General features: G+C 43.2%; 2 protein-coding genes across 2 annotated transcripts in view; both read left to right on the top strand.

Annotated features, from left to right (window-relative positions):
• Positions 1–19,525, top strand: part of LOC109876334 (NACHT, LRR and PYD domains-containing protein 12-like) — a 111,888-nt gene that overhangs the window by 67,749 nt on the left and 24,614 nt on the right. The window lies entirely within an intron of this gene.
• Positions 1–19,525, top strand: part of LOC116371664 (NLR family CARD domain-containing protein 3-like) — a 40,256-nt gene that overhangs the window by 1,376 nt on the left and 19,355 nt on the right. Inside the window, exon 2 of the mRNA XM_031820559.1 lies at positions 7–375. Coding sequence (XP_031676419.1) covers positions 23–375 — 353 coding nt within the window. The 5' untranslated portion in view covers positions 7–22. The remainder of the gene's footprint in view (positions 1–6; positions 376–19,525) is intronic.

Raw genomic sequence — 19,525 nt, 5'->3', positions numbered from 1 at the left:
GTTTAGGGGTCAGAGCTCTATAATGAGTCTCTCTGGGAAGAGAGTGGAGGGGGTTCCTGCCTCTAAAATGAATCTCTCTGGGAAGAGAGTGGAGGGGGTTCCTGCCTCTAAAATGAATCTCTCTGGGAAGAGAGTGGAGGGGGTTCCTGCCTCTAAAATGAATCTCTCTGGGAAGAGAGAGGAGTGGGTTCCTGCCTCTAAAATGAATCTCTCTGGGAAGAGAGAGGAGTGGGTTCCTGCCTCTAAAATGAATCTCTCTGGGAAGAGAGAGGAGTGGGTTCCTGCCTCTAAAATGAGTCTCTCTGGGAAGAGAGTGGAGGGGGTTCCTGCCTCTAAAATGAAACTCTCTGGTGAACATGACACCAAATCTAAGAGGTAAGAAGACAATGTTGTTTAAGAATTTATAAGGAGTGTATTTCCAAAACGCTATATCCATCAGAATTTTTTGGGGGGCCCGCTACAAACGGCTATATGGGTCTACTAATACAGATGGCTATATGGGTCCACTAATACAGACGGCTATATGGGTCCACTAATACAGATGGCTATATGGGTCTACTAATACAGACGGCTATATGGGTCTACTAATACAGATGGCTATATGGGTCCACTAATACAGACGGCTATATGGGTCCACTAATACAGATGGCTATATGGGTCTACTAATACAGACGGCTATATGGGTCCACTAATACAGATGGCTATATGGGTCTACTAATACAAACGGCTATATGGGTCTACTAATACAGACGGCTATATGGGTCTACTAATACAGATGGCTATATGGGTCCACTAATACAGATGGCTGTATGGGTCCACTAATACAGATGGCTATATGGGTCCACTAATACAGACGGCTATATGGGTCCACTAATACAGACGGCTACATGGGTCCACTAATACAGACGGCTATATGGGTCTACTAATACAGATGGCTATATGGGTCCACTAATACAGATGGCTATATGGGTCCACTAATACAGATGGCTATATGGGTCCACTAATACAGACGGCTATATGGGTCCACTAATACAGACGGCTATATGGGTCCACTAATACAGACGGCTATATGGGTCCACTAATACAGACGGCTATATAAGAGGTGGCTAACAACAGACCTCCATCCTATGCTAGCTTGCTACCGATGCCCTGGCTAGCTGTCTAAATCACCAACCAACCTCTCCACTCACCGGACCCTTTTGATCACTCGACTAAGCATGCCTCTCTTTAATGTCAATATGTCTTGTCCATTGCTGTTCTGGTTAGTGTTTATTGGCTTATTTCACTGTAGAGCCTCTAGTCCTGCTCACTATACCTTATCCAACCTATTAGTTCCACCACCCACACATGCAATGACATCTCCTGGTTTCAACGATGTTTCTAGAGACAATATCTCTCTCTTCATCACTCAATACCTAGGTTTACCTCCACTGTATTCACATCCTACCATACATTTGTCTGTACATTATACCTTGATGCTATTTTATCGCCCCCAGAAACCTCCTTTTACTCTATGTTCCAGACGTTCTAGACGACCAATTCTCATAGCTTTTATCCGTACCCTTATTCTACTCCTCCTATGTTCCTCTGGCGATGTAGAGGTGAATCCAGGCCCTGCAGTGCCTAGCTCCACTCCTATTCCCCAGGCGCTCTCTTTTGACGACTTCTGTAACCGTAATAGCCTTGGTTTCTTGCATGTTAACATTAGAAGCCTCCTCCCTAAGTTTGTTCTATTCACTGCTTTAGCACACTCTGCCAACCCGGATGTTCTAGCTGTGTCTGAATCCTGGCTTAGGAAGACCACCAAAAATTCAGACATTTTAATTCCAAACTACAACATTTTCAGACAAGATAGAACTGCCAAAGGGGGCGGTGTTGCAATCTACTGCAAAGATAGCCTGCAGAGTTCTGTCCTACTATCCAGGTCTGTACCCAAACAATTTGAACTTCTACTTTTAAAAATCCACCTCTCTAAAAACAAGTCTCTCACCGTTGCCGCCTGCTATAGACCACCCTCTGCTATAGACCACCCCCAGACCACCCCCAGCTGTGCTCTGGACACCATATGTGAACTGATTGCCCCCCATCTATCTTCAGAGTTCGTGCTGCTAGGCGACCTAAACTGGAACATGCTTAACACCCCAGCCATCCTACAATCTAAACTTGATGCCCTCAATCTCACACAAATTATCAATGAACCTACCAGGTACCTCCCCAAAGCCTTAAACACGGGCACCCTCATAGATATCATCCTAACCAACTTCCCCTCTAAATACACCTCTGCTGTCTTCAACCAAGATCTCAGCGATCACTGCCTCATTGCCTGCATCCAAAATGGGTCAGCGGTCAAAAGACCTCCACTCATCACTGTAAAACGCTCCCTGAAACACTTCTGCGAGCAGGCCTTTCTAATCGACCTGGCCGGGGTATCCTGGAAGGATATTGATGTCATCCCGTCAGTAGAGGATGCCTGGATATTTTTTTTAAATGCCTTCCTAACCATCTTAAATAAACATGCCCCATTCAAGAAATTTAGAACCAGGAACAGATATAGCCCTTGGTTCTCCCCAGACCTGACTGCCCTTAACCAACACAAAAACATCCTATGGCGTTCTGCATTAGCATCGAACAGCCCCCGTGATATGCAGCTGTTCAGGGAAGCTAGAAACCATTATACACAGGCAGTTAGAAAAGCCAAGGCTAGCTTTTTCAAGCAGAAAGCAGAAACTCCTACCCCGGACAACAGCACTGCACCCCCAACAGCAACTCGCCCAAGCCTTCCCCATTTCTCCTTCTCCCAAATCCATTCAGCTGATGTTCTGAAAGAGCTGCAAAATCTGGACCCCTACAAATCAGCCGGGCTAGACAATCTGGACCCTTTCTTTCTAAAATTATCTGCCGAAATTGTTGCCACCCCTATTACTAGCCTGTTCAACCTCTCTTTCGTGTCGTCTGAGATTCCCAAAGATTGGAAAGCAGCTGCGGTCATCCCCCTCTTCAAAGGGGGGGACACTCTTGACCCAAACTGCTACAGACCTATATCTATCCTACCGTGCCTTTCTAAGGTCTTCGAAAGCCAAGTCAACAAACAGATTACCGACCATTTCGAATCTCACCATACCTTCTCTGCTATGCAATCTGGTTTCAGAGCTGGTCATGGGTGCACCTCAGCCACGCTCAAGGTCCTAAACGATATCTTAACCGCCATCGATAAGAAACATTACTGTGCAGCCGTATTCATTGATCTGGCCAAGGCTTTCGACTCTGTCAATCACCATATCCTCATCGGCAGACTCGACAGCCTTGGTTTCTCAAATGATTGCCTCGCCTGGTTCACCAACTACTTCTCTGATAGAGTTCAGTGTGTCAAATCGGAGGGTCTGCTGTCCGGACCTCTGGCAGTCTCTATGGGGGTGCCACAGGGTTCAATTCTTGGACCGACTCTCTTCTCTGTATACATCAATGAGGTCGCTCTTGCTGCTGGTGAGTCCCTGATCCACCTCTACGCAGACGACACCATTCTGTATACTTCCGGCCCTTCTTTGGACACTGTGTTAACAACCCTCCAGGCAAGCTTCAATGCCATACAACTCTCCTTCCGTGGCCTCCAATTGCTCTTAAATACAAGTAAAACTAAATGCATGCTCTTCAACCGATCGCTACCTGCACCTACCCGCCTGTCCAACATCACTACTCTGGACGGCTCTGACTTAGAATACGTGGACAACTACAAATACTTAGGTGTCTGGTTAGACTGTAAACTCTCCTTCCAGACCCATATCAAATATCTTCAATCCAAAGTTAAATCTAGAATTGGCTTCCTATTTCGCAACAAAGCATCCTTCACTCATGCTGCCAAACATACCCTTGTAAAACTGACCATCCTACCAATCCTCGACTTTGGCGATGTCATTTACAAAATAGCCTCCAATACCCTACTCAACAAATTGGATGCAGTCTATCACAGTGCAATCCGTTTTATCACCAAAGCCCCATATACTACCCACCATTGTGACCTGTACACTCTCGTTGGTTGGCCCTCGCTTCATACTCGTCGCCAAACCCACTGGCTCCATGTCATCTACAAGACCCTGCTAGGTAAAGTCCCCCCTTATCTCAGCTCGCTGGTCACCATAGCATCTCCCACCTGTAGCACACGCTCCAGCAGGTATATCTCTCTAGTCACCCCAAAACCAATTCTTTCTTTGGCCGCCTCTCCTTCCAAATCTCTGAAACTGGAAACACTTATCTCCCTCACTAGCTTTAAGCACCAACTGTCAGAGCAGCTCACAGATTACTGCACCTGTACATAGCCCACCTATAATTTAGCCCAAACAACTACCTCTTTCCCAACTGTATTTAATTTTAATTTATTTATTTATTTTGCTCCTTTGCACCCCATTATTTTTATTTCTACTTTGCACATTCTTCCATTGCAAAACTACCATTCCAGTATTTTACTTGCTATATTGTATTTACTTTGCCATCATGGCCTTTTTTGCCTTTACCTCCCTTCTCACCTCATTTGCTCACATTGTATATAGACTTGTTTATACTGCATTATTGACTGTATGTTTGTTTTTACTCCATGTGTAACTCTGTGTCGTTTTATCTGTCGAACTGCTTTGCTTTATCTTGGCCAGGTCGCAATTGTAAATGAGAACTTGTTCTCAACTTGCCTACCTGGTTAAATAAAGGTAAATAAATAAATAAATAAATATGGGTACACTAATACAGACGGCTATATGGGTCCACTAATACAGACGGCTATATGGATACACTAATACAGACGGCTATATGGGTACACTAATACAGACGGCTATATGGGTACACTAATACAGACGGCTATATGGGTACACTAATACAGACGGCTATATGGGTCTACTAATACAGACGGCTATATGGGTACACTAATACAGACGGCTATATGGGTCCACTAATACAGACGGCTATATGGGTCCACTAATACAGACGGCTATATGGGTCCACTAATACAGACGGCTATATGGGTCCACTAATACAGACGGCTATATGGGTCCACTAATACAGACGGCTATATGGGTACACTAATACAAACGGCTATATGGGTCCACTAATACAGGACTGGTAAAGGTCCAGTGCACTACTTTTGTGAAGAAAAATGTGTTTTTAAATTCAGATCCTTCAGCACCCTCAGAAGCCCTACTTCCAGTGGCTTTGGACTGTGATATTGTTGTCTCAACTAGCTTTCTTCAGATGAATGCACTTACTGTAAATCGCTCTGGATAAGAGCGTCTGCTAAACCAGGGCTTCTCTATCCTGTCTGGACTCGTTTCAATGTAAGATGTTTGATATAATTTTCACATGACATGACCACTTTGCCTTCTGTTAATTATTGCCTAGTATGTTGGTATGCATAACCTTATTGTTTTTACTAGTTCTGATTGTTGTTACAAGCTGAATTCTGACAATATGAACCGTTTGATCAACACACTCTTCACTCCTGTTTAAACCAAAAAGGGTTCTATCTTGTTTAATATCCGGAATCACTGAAAGTTCTATATAGAATCCCTTTTATAGGGTTCTTTGATCAGAACTCTAGAGGTTCTTCTTCACTGAACCAAAATGGTTCCATATAGAACCCTGCATGGTGCCATTTATGAATTATGGCTACTACTATTAAAGAGTAACATTTTTAGCTAAGAATATAATTTAATAAACAAATAGATAATGGATAAAAGAATACCAGTATAGTTATTTTAGAATGTATTGTCCTATGCACTGGTGGCCAGGGAGGCATCTCTTATGAATGTTAATCCAAGTCATCTCTGGCTGACTTCTTTACAGTACAATACAGTACAGTACAATACAGTACAGTACAGTACAATACAATACAATACAGTACAATACAATACAGTACAATACAGTACAATACAGTACAATACAGTACAATACAATACAGTACAGTACACTACAGTACAATACAGTACAGTACAATACAGTACAATACAGTACAATACAGTACAGTACAGTACAGTACAGTACAGTACAATACAGTACAATACAGTACAATACAATACAGTACAGTACAGCACAATACAATACAGTACAATAAAATACAATACAGTACATTGTATTGAGGATGTGAACCCAGCAGCCCTCCAGTGGTCAGATCAATTCCGCCCATTCTTTTCCCAGTGCTGGACCGGGATTCGAACTGGCCACCTTTCAGCCACAGGTCCAACTCCTGCCAAAGCCCCAACTCCTTAGCCGCTGGGCCAAAACCTGAGTTAATCTCAGGTTTAATCTTTAGACAAAATGCTATGCAGCCATACTCTGCATGACCAAAAGTATGTGGACACCTGCTCGTCATCTCATTCTAAAATCATGGGCATTAATAGGGAGTTGTTCCCCCTTTTGTTGCTATAACAGCCTCCACTCTTCTGGGAAGGCTTTCCACTAGATATTGGAACATTGCTGAGGGGACTTACTTCCATTCAGCTACAAGAGCATTATTGAGGTTGGGCACTGATGTTGGGCGATTAGGTCTGGCTCACAGTCAGCGTTCCAATTGATCCAAACAATGTTCGATGGGGTTGAGGTCAGGGCTCTGTGCAGATCATTCAAGTTATTCCACACCGATCTCGACAAACCATTTATGTATGGACCTCGCTTTGTGCACGGGGGCATTGTCAAGTTGAAACAGGAAAAGTCTTCTCCAAACTGCTGCCACAAAGTTGGAAGCACAGAATTGTATAGAATGTCATTGTATACTGTAGCGTTAATATTTCCCTTTACTGGAACTAAGGGGCTTTGCCCTTTAGTGAAAAACAACCGCAGACCATTTTTCCTCCTCCACCAAACTTTACACTATGCATTGTGGCAGGTAGCCGCCAAACCCAGATTCATCTGACGGACAGCCAAATGGTGAAGTGTGATTCATAACTCAAGAGAACACAATTCCACTGCTCCAGAGTCCAATGTCGGTGAGCTTTACACCACTCCAGCCGACACTTGGCATTGCGCATAGTGATCTTAGGCTTGTGTGTGGCTGCTCGGCCATGGAATTTCATGAAGCTCCCAACTAGCAGTTATTGTGCTGATGTTGCTTCCATAGTCAGTTTTGAACTCTGTAGTGAGTCTAGCACCCGAGGAGAGACCATTTTTATGCATTTCAGCACTCGGCGGTGTAGCCATTGTTGCTGCTAGACGTTTCCACTTCTCAATAACAGCACTTACAGGGAAACTCTAGCAGGGCACAAATTTGACGAACTGACTTGGTAGAAAGGTGGCATCCTATGAAGGTGCCAATTTGAAAGTCACTGAGCTCTTCAGTAAGGCTATTCTACAGCAAATGTTTGTCTATGGAGATAGCATGGTGGTGTGCTACACCTGTCAGCAATGGATGAAGCTGAAATAGCCAAATCCACTTATTTGAAGGGGTACCTACATACTTTATGTACACTACCGGTCAAAGTTTTAGAACACCTACTCATTCAAGAGTTTTTCTTTATTTTAAATTTTTTCTACAATAGTTTTCTATAATAGTGAAGACATCAAAACTATGGAATAACACATATGGAATCATGTAGTAACCAAAAAAGTGTTAAACAAATAAAAATATATTTTATATTTTATATTCTTCAAATAGCCACCCTTTGCCTTGATGACAGCTTTGCACACTCTAGGCATTCTCTCAACCAGCTTCACCTGGAATGCTTTTCCAACAGTCTTGACGGAGTTCCCACATATGCTGAGCCCTTGTTGGCTGCTTTTTCTTCACTCTGCTGTCTGACTCATCCCAAACCATCTCAATCGGGTTGAGGTCAGTGGATTGTGGAGGCCAGGTCATCTGATGCAGCACTCCATCACTCCCTTTCTTGGTAAAATAGCCCTTATACAGCCTGGAGGTGTGTTTTGAACCCAGGTCTTATCTCTCTATCAGTACTAGCCACTCCTACTGCCAGTATGTATATAGACCACCTGATAGAACCCAGGTCTTATCTCTCTATCAGTAATAGCCACTCCTACTGCCAGTATATATAGACCACCTGATAGAACCCAGGTCTTATCTCTCTATCAGTACTAGCCACTCCTACTGCCAGTATATATATAGACCACCTGATATAACCCAGGTCTTATCTCTCTATCAGTACTAGCCACTCCTACTGCCAGTATGTATATAGACCACCTGATAGAACCCAGGTCTTATCTCTCTATCAGTACTAGCCACTCCTACTGCCAGTATATATATAGACCACCTGATAGAACCCAGGTCTAATCTCTCTATCAGTACTAGCCACTCCTACTGCCAGTATATATATAGACCACCTGATAGAACCCAGGTCTAATCTCTCTATCAGTACTAGCCACTCCTACTGCCAGTATATATATAGACCACCTGATAGAACCCAGGTCTTATCTCTCTATCAGTACTAGCCACTCCTACTGCCAGTATATATATAGACCACCTGACAGAACCCAGGTCTAATCTCTCTATCAGTACTAGCCACTCCTACTGCCAGTATATATATAGACCACCTGACAGAACCCAGGTCTTATCTCTCTATCAGTACTAGCCACTCCTACTGCCAGTATATATATAGACCACCTGACAGAACCCAGGTCTTATCTCTCTATCAGTACTAGCCACTCCTACTGCCAGTATATATATAGACCACCTGATAGAACCCAGGTATTATCTCTCTATCAGTACTAGCCACTCCTACTGCCAGTATATATATAGACCACCTGACAGAACCCAGGTCTAATCTCTCTATCAGTACTAGCCACTCCTACTGCCAGTATATATATATAGACCACCTGACAGAACCCAGGTCTTATCTCTCTATCAGTACTAGCCACTCCTACTGCCAGTATATATATAGACCACCTGACAGAACCCAGGTCTTATCTCTCTATCAGTACTAGCCACTCCTACTGTCAGTATATATATAGACCACCTGATAGAACCCAGGTCTTATCTCTCTATCAGTACTAGCCACTCCTACTACCAGTATATATATAGACCACCTGATAGAACCCAGGTCTTATCTCTCTATCAGTACTAGCCACTCCTACTGCCAGTATATATATAGACCTCCTGATAGAACCCATGTCTTATCTCTCTATCAGTACTAGCCACTCCTACTGCCAGTATATATATAGACCACCTGATAGAACCCAGGTTTTATCTCTCTATCAGTACTAGCCACTCCTACTGCCAGTATATATATAGACCACCTGATAGAACCCAGGTCTTATCTCTCTATCAGTACTAGCCACTCCTACTGCCAGTATATATATAGACCACCTGATAGAACCCAGGTCTTATCTCTCTATCAGTACTAGCCACTCCTACTGCCAGTATATATATAGACCACCTGATAGAACCCAGGTCTTATCTCTCTATCAGTACTAGCCACTCCTACTGCCAGTATATATATAGACCACCTGACAGAACCCAGGTCTTATCTCTCTATCAGTACTAGCCACTCCTACTGCCAGTATATATATAGACCACCTGACAGAACCCAGGTCTTATCTCTCTATCAGTACTAGCCACTCCTACTGCCAGTATATATATAGACCACCTGACAGAACCCAGGTCTTATCTCTCTATCAGTACTAGCCACTCCTACTGCCAGTATATATATAGACCACCTGATAGAACCCAGGTATTATCTCTCTATCAGTACTAGCCACTCCTACTGCCAGTATATATATAGACCACCTGACAGAACCCAGGTCTAATCTCTCTATCAGTACTAGCCACTCCTACTGCCAGTATATATATATAGACCACCTGACAGAACCCAGGTCTTATCTCTCTATCAGTACTAGCCACTCCTACTGCCAGTATATATATAGACCACCTGACAGAACCCAGGTCTTATCTCTCTATCAGTACTAGCCACTCCTACTGTCAGTATATATATAGACCACCTGATAGAACCCAGGTCTTATCTCTCTATCAGTACTAGCCACTCCTACTACCAGTATATATATAGACCACCTGATAGAACCCAGGTCTTATCTCTCTATCAGTACTAGCCACTCCTACTGCCAGTATATATATAGACCTCCTGATAGAACCCATGTCTTATCTCTCTATCAGTACTAGCCACTCCTACTGCCAGTATATATATAGACCACCTGATAGAACCCAGGTTTTATCTCTCTATCAGTACTAGCCACTCCTACTGCCAGTATATATATAGACCACCTGATAGAACCCAGGTCTTATCTCTCTATCAGTACTAGCCACTCCTACTGCCAGTATATATATAGACCACCTGATAGAACCCAGGTCTTATCTCTCTATCAGTACTAGCCACTCCTACTGCCAGTATATATATAGACCACCTGATAGAACCCAGGTCTTATCTCTCTATCAGTACTAGCCACTCCTACTGCCAGTATATATATAGACCACCTGACAGAACCCAGGTCTTATCTCTCTATCAGTACTAGCCACTCCTACTGCCAGTATATATATAGACCACCTGACAGAACCCAGGTCTTATCTCTCTATCAGTACTAGCCACTCCTAATGCCAGTATATATATAGACCACCTGACAGAACCCAGGTCTTATCTCTATATCAGTACTAGCCACTCCTACTGCCAGTATATATATAGACCACCTGACAGAACCCAGGTCTTATCTCTCTATCAGTACTAGCCACTCCTACTGCCAGTATATATATAGACCACCTGATAGAACCCAGGTCTTATCTCTCTATCAGTACTAGCCACTCCTACTGCCAGTATATATATAGACCACCTGATAGAACCCAGGTCTTATCTCTCTATCAGTACTAGCCACTCCTACTGCCAGTATATATATAGACCTCCTGATAGAACCCAGGTCTTATCTCTCTATCAGTACTAGCCACTCCTACTGCCAGTATATATATAGACCACCTGATAGAACCCAGGTTTTATCTCTCTATCAGTACTAGCCACTCCTACTGCCAGTATATATATAGACCACCTGATAGAACCCAGGTCTTATCTCTCTATCAGTACTAGCCACTCCTACTGCCAGTATATATATAGACCACCTGATAGAACCCAGGTCTTATCTCTCTATCAGTACTAGCCACTCCTACTGCCAGTATATATATAGACCACCTGATAGAACCCAGGTCTTATCTCTCTATCAGTACTAGCCACTCCTACTGCCAGTATATATATAGACCACCTGATAGAACCCAGGTCTTATCTCTCTATCAGTACTAGCCACTCCTACTGCCAGTATATATATAGACCACCTGATAGAACCCAGGTCTTATCTCTCTATCAGTACTAGCCACTCCTACTGCCAGTATATATATAGACCACCTGATAGAACCCAGGTCTTATCTCTCTATCAGTACTAGCCACTCCTACTGCCAGTATATATATAGACCACCTGATAGAACCCAGGTCTTATCTCTCTATCAGTACTAGCCACTCCTACAGCCAGTATATATATAGACCACCTGATAGAACCCAGGTATTATCTCTCTATCAGTACTAGCCACTCCTACTGCCAGTATATATATAGACCTCCTGATAGAACCCATGTCTTATCTCTCTATCAGTACTAGCCACTCCTACTGCCAGTATATATATAGACCACCTGATAGAACCCAGGTTTTATCTCTCTATCAGTACTAGCCACTCCTACTGCCAGTATATATATAGACCACCTGATAGAACCCAGGTCTTATCTCTCAATCAGTACTAGCCACTCCTACTGCCAGTATATATATAGACCACCTGATAGAACCCAGGTCTTATCTCTCTATCAGTACTAGCCACTCCTACTGCCAGTATATATATAGACCACCTGATAGAACCCAGGTCTTATCTCTCTATCAGTACTAGCCACTCCTACTGCCAGTATATATATAGACCACCTGACAGAACCCAGGTCTTATCTCTCTATCAGTACTAGCCACTCCTACTGCCAGTATATATATAGACCACCTGACAGAACCCAGGTCTTATCTCTCTATCAGTACTAGCCACTCCTAATGCCAGTATATATATAGACCACCTGACAGAACCCAGGTCTTATCTCTATATCAGTACTAGCCACTCCTACTGCCAGTATATATATAGACCACCTGACAGAACCCAGGTCTTATCTCTCTATCAGTACTAGCCACTCCTACTGCCAGTATATATATAGACCACCTGATAGAACCCAGGTCTTATCTCTCTATCAGTACTAGCCACTCCTACTGCCAGTATATATATAGACCACCTGATAGAACCCAGGTCTTATCTCTCTATCAGTACTAGCCACTCCTACTGCCAGTATATATATAGACCTCCTGATAGAACCCAGGTCTTATCTCTCTATCAGTACTAGCCACTCCTACTGCCAGTATATATATAGACCACCTGATAGAACCCAGGTCTTATCTCTCTATCAGTACTAGCCACTCCTACTGCCAGTATATATATAGACCACCTGATAGAACCCAGGTCTTATCTCTCTATCAGTACTAGCCACTCCTACTGCCAGTATATATATAGACCACCTGATAGAACCCAGGTCTTATCTCTCTATCAGTACTAGCCACTCCTACTGCCAGTATATATATAGACCACCTGATAGAACCCAGGTCTTATCTCTCTATCAGTACTAGCCACTCCTACTGCCAGTATATATATAGACCACCTGATAGAACCCAGGTCTTATCTCTCTATCAGTACTAGCCACTCCTACTGCCAGTATATATATAGACCACCTGATAGAACCCAGGTCTTATCTCTCTATCAGTACTAGCCACTCCTACTGCCAGTATATATATAGACCACCTGATAGAACCCAGGTCTTATCTCTCTATCAGTACTAGCCACTCCTACTGCCAGTATATATATAGACCACCTGATAGAACCCAGGTCTTATCTCTCTATCAGTACTAGCCACTCCTACTGCCAGTATATATATAGACCACCTGACAGAACCCAGGTCTATCTCTCTATCAGTACTAGCCACTCCTACTGCCAGTATATATATAGACCACCTGACAGAACCCAGGTCTATCTCTCTATCAGTACTAGCCACTCCTACTGCCAGTATATATATAGACCACCTGACAGAACCCAGGTCTTATCTCTCTATCAGTACTAGCCACTCCTACTGCCAGTATATATATAGACCACCTGATAGAACCCAGGTCTTATCTCTCTATCAGTACTAGCCACTCCTACTGCCAGTATATATATAGACCACCTGATAGAACCCAGGTCTTATCTCTCTATCAGTACTAGCCACTCCTACTGCCAGTATATATAGACCACCTGATAGAACCCAGGTCTTATCTCTCTATCAGTACTAGCCACTCCTACTGCCAGTATATATATAGACCACCTGATAGAACCCAGGTCTTATCTCTCTATCAGTACTAGCCACTCCTACTGCCAGTATATATATAGACCACCTGATAGAACCCAGGTCTTATCTCTCTATCAGTACTAGCCACTCCTACTGCCAGTATATATATAGACCACCTGATAGAACCCAGGTCTTATCTCTCTATCAGTACTAGCCACTCCTACTGCCAGTATATATATAGACCACCTGATAGAACCCAGGTCTTATCTCTCTATCAGTACTAGCCACTCCTACTGCCAGTATATATATAGACCACCTGACAGAACCCAGGTCTTATCTCTCTATCAGTACTAGCCACTCCTACTGCCAGTATATATATAGACCACCTGACAGAACCCAGGTCTTATCTCTCTATCAGTACTAGCCACTCCTACTGCCAGTATATATATAGACCACCTGACAGAACCCAGGTCTTATCTCTCTATCAGTACTAGCCACTCCTACTGCCAGTATATATATAGACCACCTGACAGAACCCAGGTCTTATCTCTCTATCAGTACTAGCCACTCCTACTGCCAGTATATATATAGACCACCTGATAGAACCCAGGTCTTATCTCTCTATCAGTACTAGCCACTCCTACTGCCAGTATATATATAGACCACCTGATAGAACCCAGGTCTTATCTCTCTATCAGTACTAGCCACTCCTACTGCCAGTATATATATAGACCACCTGATAGAACCCAGGTCTTATCTCTCTATCAGTACTAGCCACTCCTACTGCCAGTATATATATAGACCACCTGATAGAACCCAGGTCTTATCTCTCTATCAGTACTAGCCACTCCTACTGCCAGTATATATATAGACCACCTGATAGAACCCAGGTCTTATCTCTCTATCAGTACTAGCCACTCCTACTGCCAGTATATATATAGACCACCTGATAGAACCCAGGTCTTATCTCTCTATCAGTACTAGCCACTCCTACTGCCAGTATATATATAGACCACCTGATAGAACCCAGGTCTTATCTCTCTATCAGTACTAGCCACTCCTACTGCCAGTATATATATAGACCACCTGATAGAACCCAGGTCTTATCTCTCTATCAGTACTAGCCACTCCTACTGCCAGTATATATATAGACCACCTGATAGAACCCAGGTCTTATCTCTCTATCAGTACTAGCCACTCCTACTGCCAGTATATATATAGACCACCTGATAGAACCCAGGTCTTATCTCTCTATCAGTACTAGCCACTCCTACTGCCAGTATATATATAGACCACCTGATAGAACCCAGGTCTTATCTCTCTATCAGTACTAGCCACTCCTACTGCCAGTATATATATAGACCACCTGATAGAACCCAGGTCTTATCTCTCTATCAGTACTAGCCACTCCTACTGCCAGTATATATATAGACCACCTGATAGAACCCAGGTCTTATCTCTCTATCAGTACTAGCCACTCCTACTGCCAGTATATATATAGACCACCTGATAGAACCCAGGTCTTATCTCTCTATCAGTACTAGCCACTCCTACTGCCAGTATATATATAGACCACCTGATAGAACCCAGGTCTTATCTCTCTATCAGTACTAGCCACTCCTACTGCCAGTATATATATAGACCACCTGATAGAACCCAGGTCTTATCTCTCTATCAGTACTAGCCACTCCTACTGCCAGTATATATATAGACCACCTGATAGAACCCAGGTCTTATCTCTCTATCAGTACTAGCCACTCCTACTGCCAGTATATATATAGACCACCTGATAGAACCCAGGTCTTATCTCTCTATCAGTACTAGCCACTCCTACTGCCAGTATATATATAGACCACCTGATAGAACCCAGGTCTTATCTCTCTATCAGTACTAGCCACTCCTACTGCCAGTATATATATAGACCACCTGACAGAACCCAGGTCTTATCTCTCTATCAGTACTAGCCACTCCTACTGCCAGTATATATATAGACCACCTGATAGAACCCAGGTCTTATCTCTCTATCAGTACTAGCCACTCCTACTGCCAGTATATATATAGACCACCTGATAGAACCCAGGTCTTATCTCTCTATCAGTACTAGCCACTCCTACTGCCAGTATATATATAGACCACCTGATAGAACCCAGGTCTTATCTCTCTATCAGTACTAGCCACTCCTACTGCCAGTATATATATAGACCACCTGATAGAACCCAGGTCTTATCTCTCTATCAGTACTAGCCACTCCTACTGCCAGTATATATATAGACCACCTGATAGAACCCAGGTCTTATCTCTCTATCAGTACTAGCCACTCCTACTGCCAGTATATATATAGACCACCTGATAGAACCCAGGTCTTATCTCTCTATCAGTACTAGCCACTCCTACTGCCAGTATATATATAGACCACCTGACAGAACCCAGGTCTTATCTCTCTATCAGTACTAGCCACTCCTACTGCCAGTATATATATAGACCACCTGATAGAACCCAGGTCTTATCTCTCTATCAGTACTAGCCACTCCTACTGCCAGTATATATATAGACCACCTGATAGAACCCAGGTCTTATCTCTCTATCAGTACTAGCCACTCCTACTGCCAGTATATATATAGACCACCTGATAGAACCCAGGTCTTATCTCTCTATCAGTACTAGCCACTCCTACTGCCAGTATATATATAGACCACCTGATAGAACCCAGGTCTTATCTCTCTATCAGTACTAGCCACTCCTACTGCCAGTATATATATAGACCACCTGATAGAACCCAGGTCTTATCTCTCTATCAGTACTAGCCACTCCTACTGCCAGTATATATATAGACCACCTGATAGAACCCAGGTCTTATCTCTCTATCAGTACTAGCCACTCCTACTGCCAGTATATATATAGACCACCTGACAGAACCCAGGTCTTATCTCTCTATCAGTACTAGCCACTCCTACTGCCAGTATATATATAGACCACCTGATAGAACCCAGGTCTTATCTCTCTATCAGTACTAGCCACTCCTACTGCCAGTATATATATAGACCACCTGATAGAACCCAGGTCTTATCTCTCTATCAGTACTAGCCACTCCTACTGCCAGTATATATATAGACCACCTGATAGAACCCAGGTCTTATCTCTCTATCAGTACTAGCCACTCCTACTGCCAGTATATATATAGACCACCTGATAGAACCCAGGTCTTATCTCTCTATCAGTACTAGCCACTCCTACTGCCAGTATATATATAGACCACCTGATAGAACCCAGGTCTTATCTCTCTATCAGTACTAGCCACTCCTACTGCCAGTATATATATAGACCACCTGATAGAACCCAGGTCTTATCTCTCTATCAGTACTAGCCACTCCTACTGCCAGTATATATATAGACCACCTGATAGAACCCAGGTCTTATCTCTCTATCAGTACTAGCCACTCCTACTGCCAGTATATATATAGACCACCTGATAGAACCCAGGTCTTATCTCTCTATCAGTACTAGCCACTCCTACTGCCAGTATATATATAGACCACCTGATAGAACCCAGGTCTTATCTCTCTATCAGTACTAGCCACTCCTACTGCCAGTATATATATAGACCACCTGATAGAACCCAGGTCTTATCTCTCTATCAGTACTAGCCACTCCTACTGCCAGTATATATATAGACCACCTGATAGAACCCAGGTCTTATCTCTCTATCAGTACTAGCCACTCCTACTGCCAGTATATATATAGACCACCTGATAGAACCCAGGTCTTATCTCTCTATCAGTACTAGCCACTCCTACTGCCAGTATATATATAGACCACCTGATAGAACCCAGGTCTTATCTCTCTATCAGTACTAGCCACTCCTACTGCCAGTATATATATAGACCACCTGATAGAACCCAGGTCTTATCTCTCTATCAGTACTAGCCACTCCTACTGCCAGTATATATATAGACCACCTGATAGAACCCAGGTCTTATCTCTCTATCAGTACTAGCCACTCCTACTGCCAGTATATATATAGACCACCTGATAGAACCCAGGTCTTATCTCTCTATCAGTACTAGCCACTCCTACTGCCAGTATATATATAGACCACCTGATAGAACCCAGGTCTTATCTCTCTATCAGTACTAGCCACTCCTACTGCCAGTATATATATAGACCACCTGATAGAACCCAGGTCTTATCTCTCTATCAGTACTAGCCACTCCTACTGCCAGTATATATATAGACCACCTGATAGAACCCAGGTCTTATCTCTCTATCAGTACTAGCCACTCCTACTGCCAGTATATATATAGACCACCTGATAGAACCCAGGTCTTATCTCTCTATCAGTACTAGCCACTCCTACTGCCAGTATATATATAGACCACCTGATAGAACCCAGGTCTTATCTCTCTATCAGTACTAGCCACTCCTACTGCCAGTATATATATAGACCACCTGATAGAACCCAGGTCTTATCTCTCTATCAGTACTAGCCACTCCTACTGCCAGTATATATATAGACCACCTGACAGAACCCAGGTCTTATCTCTCTATCAGTACTAGCCACTCCTACTGCCAGTATATATATAGACCACCTGATAGAACCCAGGTCTTATCTCTCTATCAGTACTAGCCACTCCTACTGCCAGTATATATATAGACCACCTGATAGAACCCAGGTCTTATCTCTCTATCAGTACTAGCCACTCCTACTGCCAGTATATATATAGACCACCTGATAGAACCCAGGTCTTATCTCTCTATCAGTACTAGCCACTCCTACTGCCAGTATATATATAGACCACCTGATAGAACCCAGGTCTTATCTCTCTATCAGTACTAGCCACTCCTACTGCCAGTATATATATAGACCACCTGATAGAACCCAGGTCTTATCTCTCTATCAGTACTAGCCACTCCTACTGCCAGTATATATATAGACCACCTGATAGAACCCAGGTCTTATCTCTCTATCAGTACTAGCCACTCCTACTGCCAGTATATATATAGACCACCTGATAGAACCCAGGTCTTATCTCTCTATCAGTACTAGCCACTCCTACTGCCAGTATATATATAGACCACCTGATAGAACCCAGGTCTTATCTCTCTATCAGTACTAGCCACTCCTACTGCCAGTATATATATAGACCACCTGATAGAACCCAGGTCTTATCTCTCTATCAGTACTAGCCACTCCTACTGCCAGTATATATATAGACCACCTGATAGAACCCAGGTCTTATCTCTCTATCAGTACTAGCCACTCCTACTGCCAGTATATATATAGACCACCTGATAGAACCCAGGTCTTATCTCTCTATCAGTACTAGCCACTCCTACTGCCAGTATATATATAGACCACCTGATAGAACCCAGGTCTTATCTCTCTATCAGTACTAGCCACTCCTACTGCCAGTATATATATAGACCACCTGATAGAACCCAGGTCTTATCTCTCTATCAGTACTAGCCACTCCTACTGCCAGTATATATATAGACCACCTGATAGAACCCAGGTCTTATCTCTCTATCAGTACTAGCCACTCCTACTGCCAGTATATATATAGACCACCTGATAGAACCCAGGTCTTATCTCTCTATCAGTACTAGCCACTCCTACTGCCAGTATATATATAGACCACCTGATAGAACCCAGGTCTTATCTCTCTATCAGTACTAGCCACTCCTACTGCCAGTATATATATAGACCACCTGATAGAACCCAGGTCTTATCTCTCTATCAGTACTAGCCACTCCTACTGCCAGTATATATATAGACCACCTGATAGAACCCAGGTCTTATCTCTCTATCAGTACTAGCCACTCCTACTGCCAGTATATATATAGACCACCTGATAGAACCCAGGTCTTATCTCTCTATCAGTACTAGCCACTCCTACTGCCAGTATATATATAGACCACCTGATAGAACCCAGGTCTTATCTCTCTATCAGTACTAGCCACTCCTACTGCCAGTATATATATAGACCACCTGATAGAACCCAGGTCTTATCTCTCTATCAGTACTAGCCACTCCTACTGCCAGTATATATATAGACCACCTGATAGAACCCAGGTCTTATCTCTCTATCAGTACTAGCCACTCCTACTGCCAGTATATATATAGACCACCTGATAGAACCCAGGTCTTATCTCTCTATCAGTACTAGCCACTCCTACTGCCAGTATATATATAGACCACCTGATAGAACCCAGG

This window comes from Oncorhynchus kisutch, unplaced genomic scaffold, assembly GCF_002021735.2.
Source record: "Oncorhynchus kisutch isolate 150728-3 unplaced genomic scaffold, Okis_V2 scaffold3489, whole genome shotgun sequence".
Classification (NCBI taxonomy): Eukaryota; Metazoa; Chordata; class Actinopteri; order Salmoniformes; family Salmonidae; genus Oncorhynchus; species Oncorhynchus kisutch.
The sequence above is the reverse complement of the archived record's forward strand: the minus strand, read 5'-3'. Positions and strand labels throughout refer to the sequence as shown.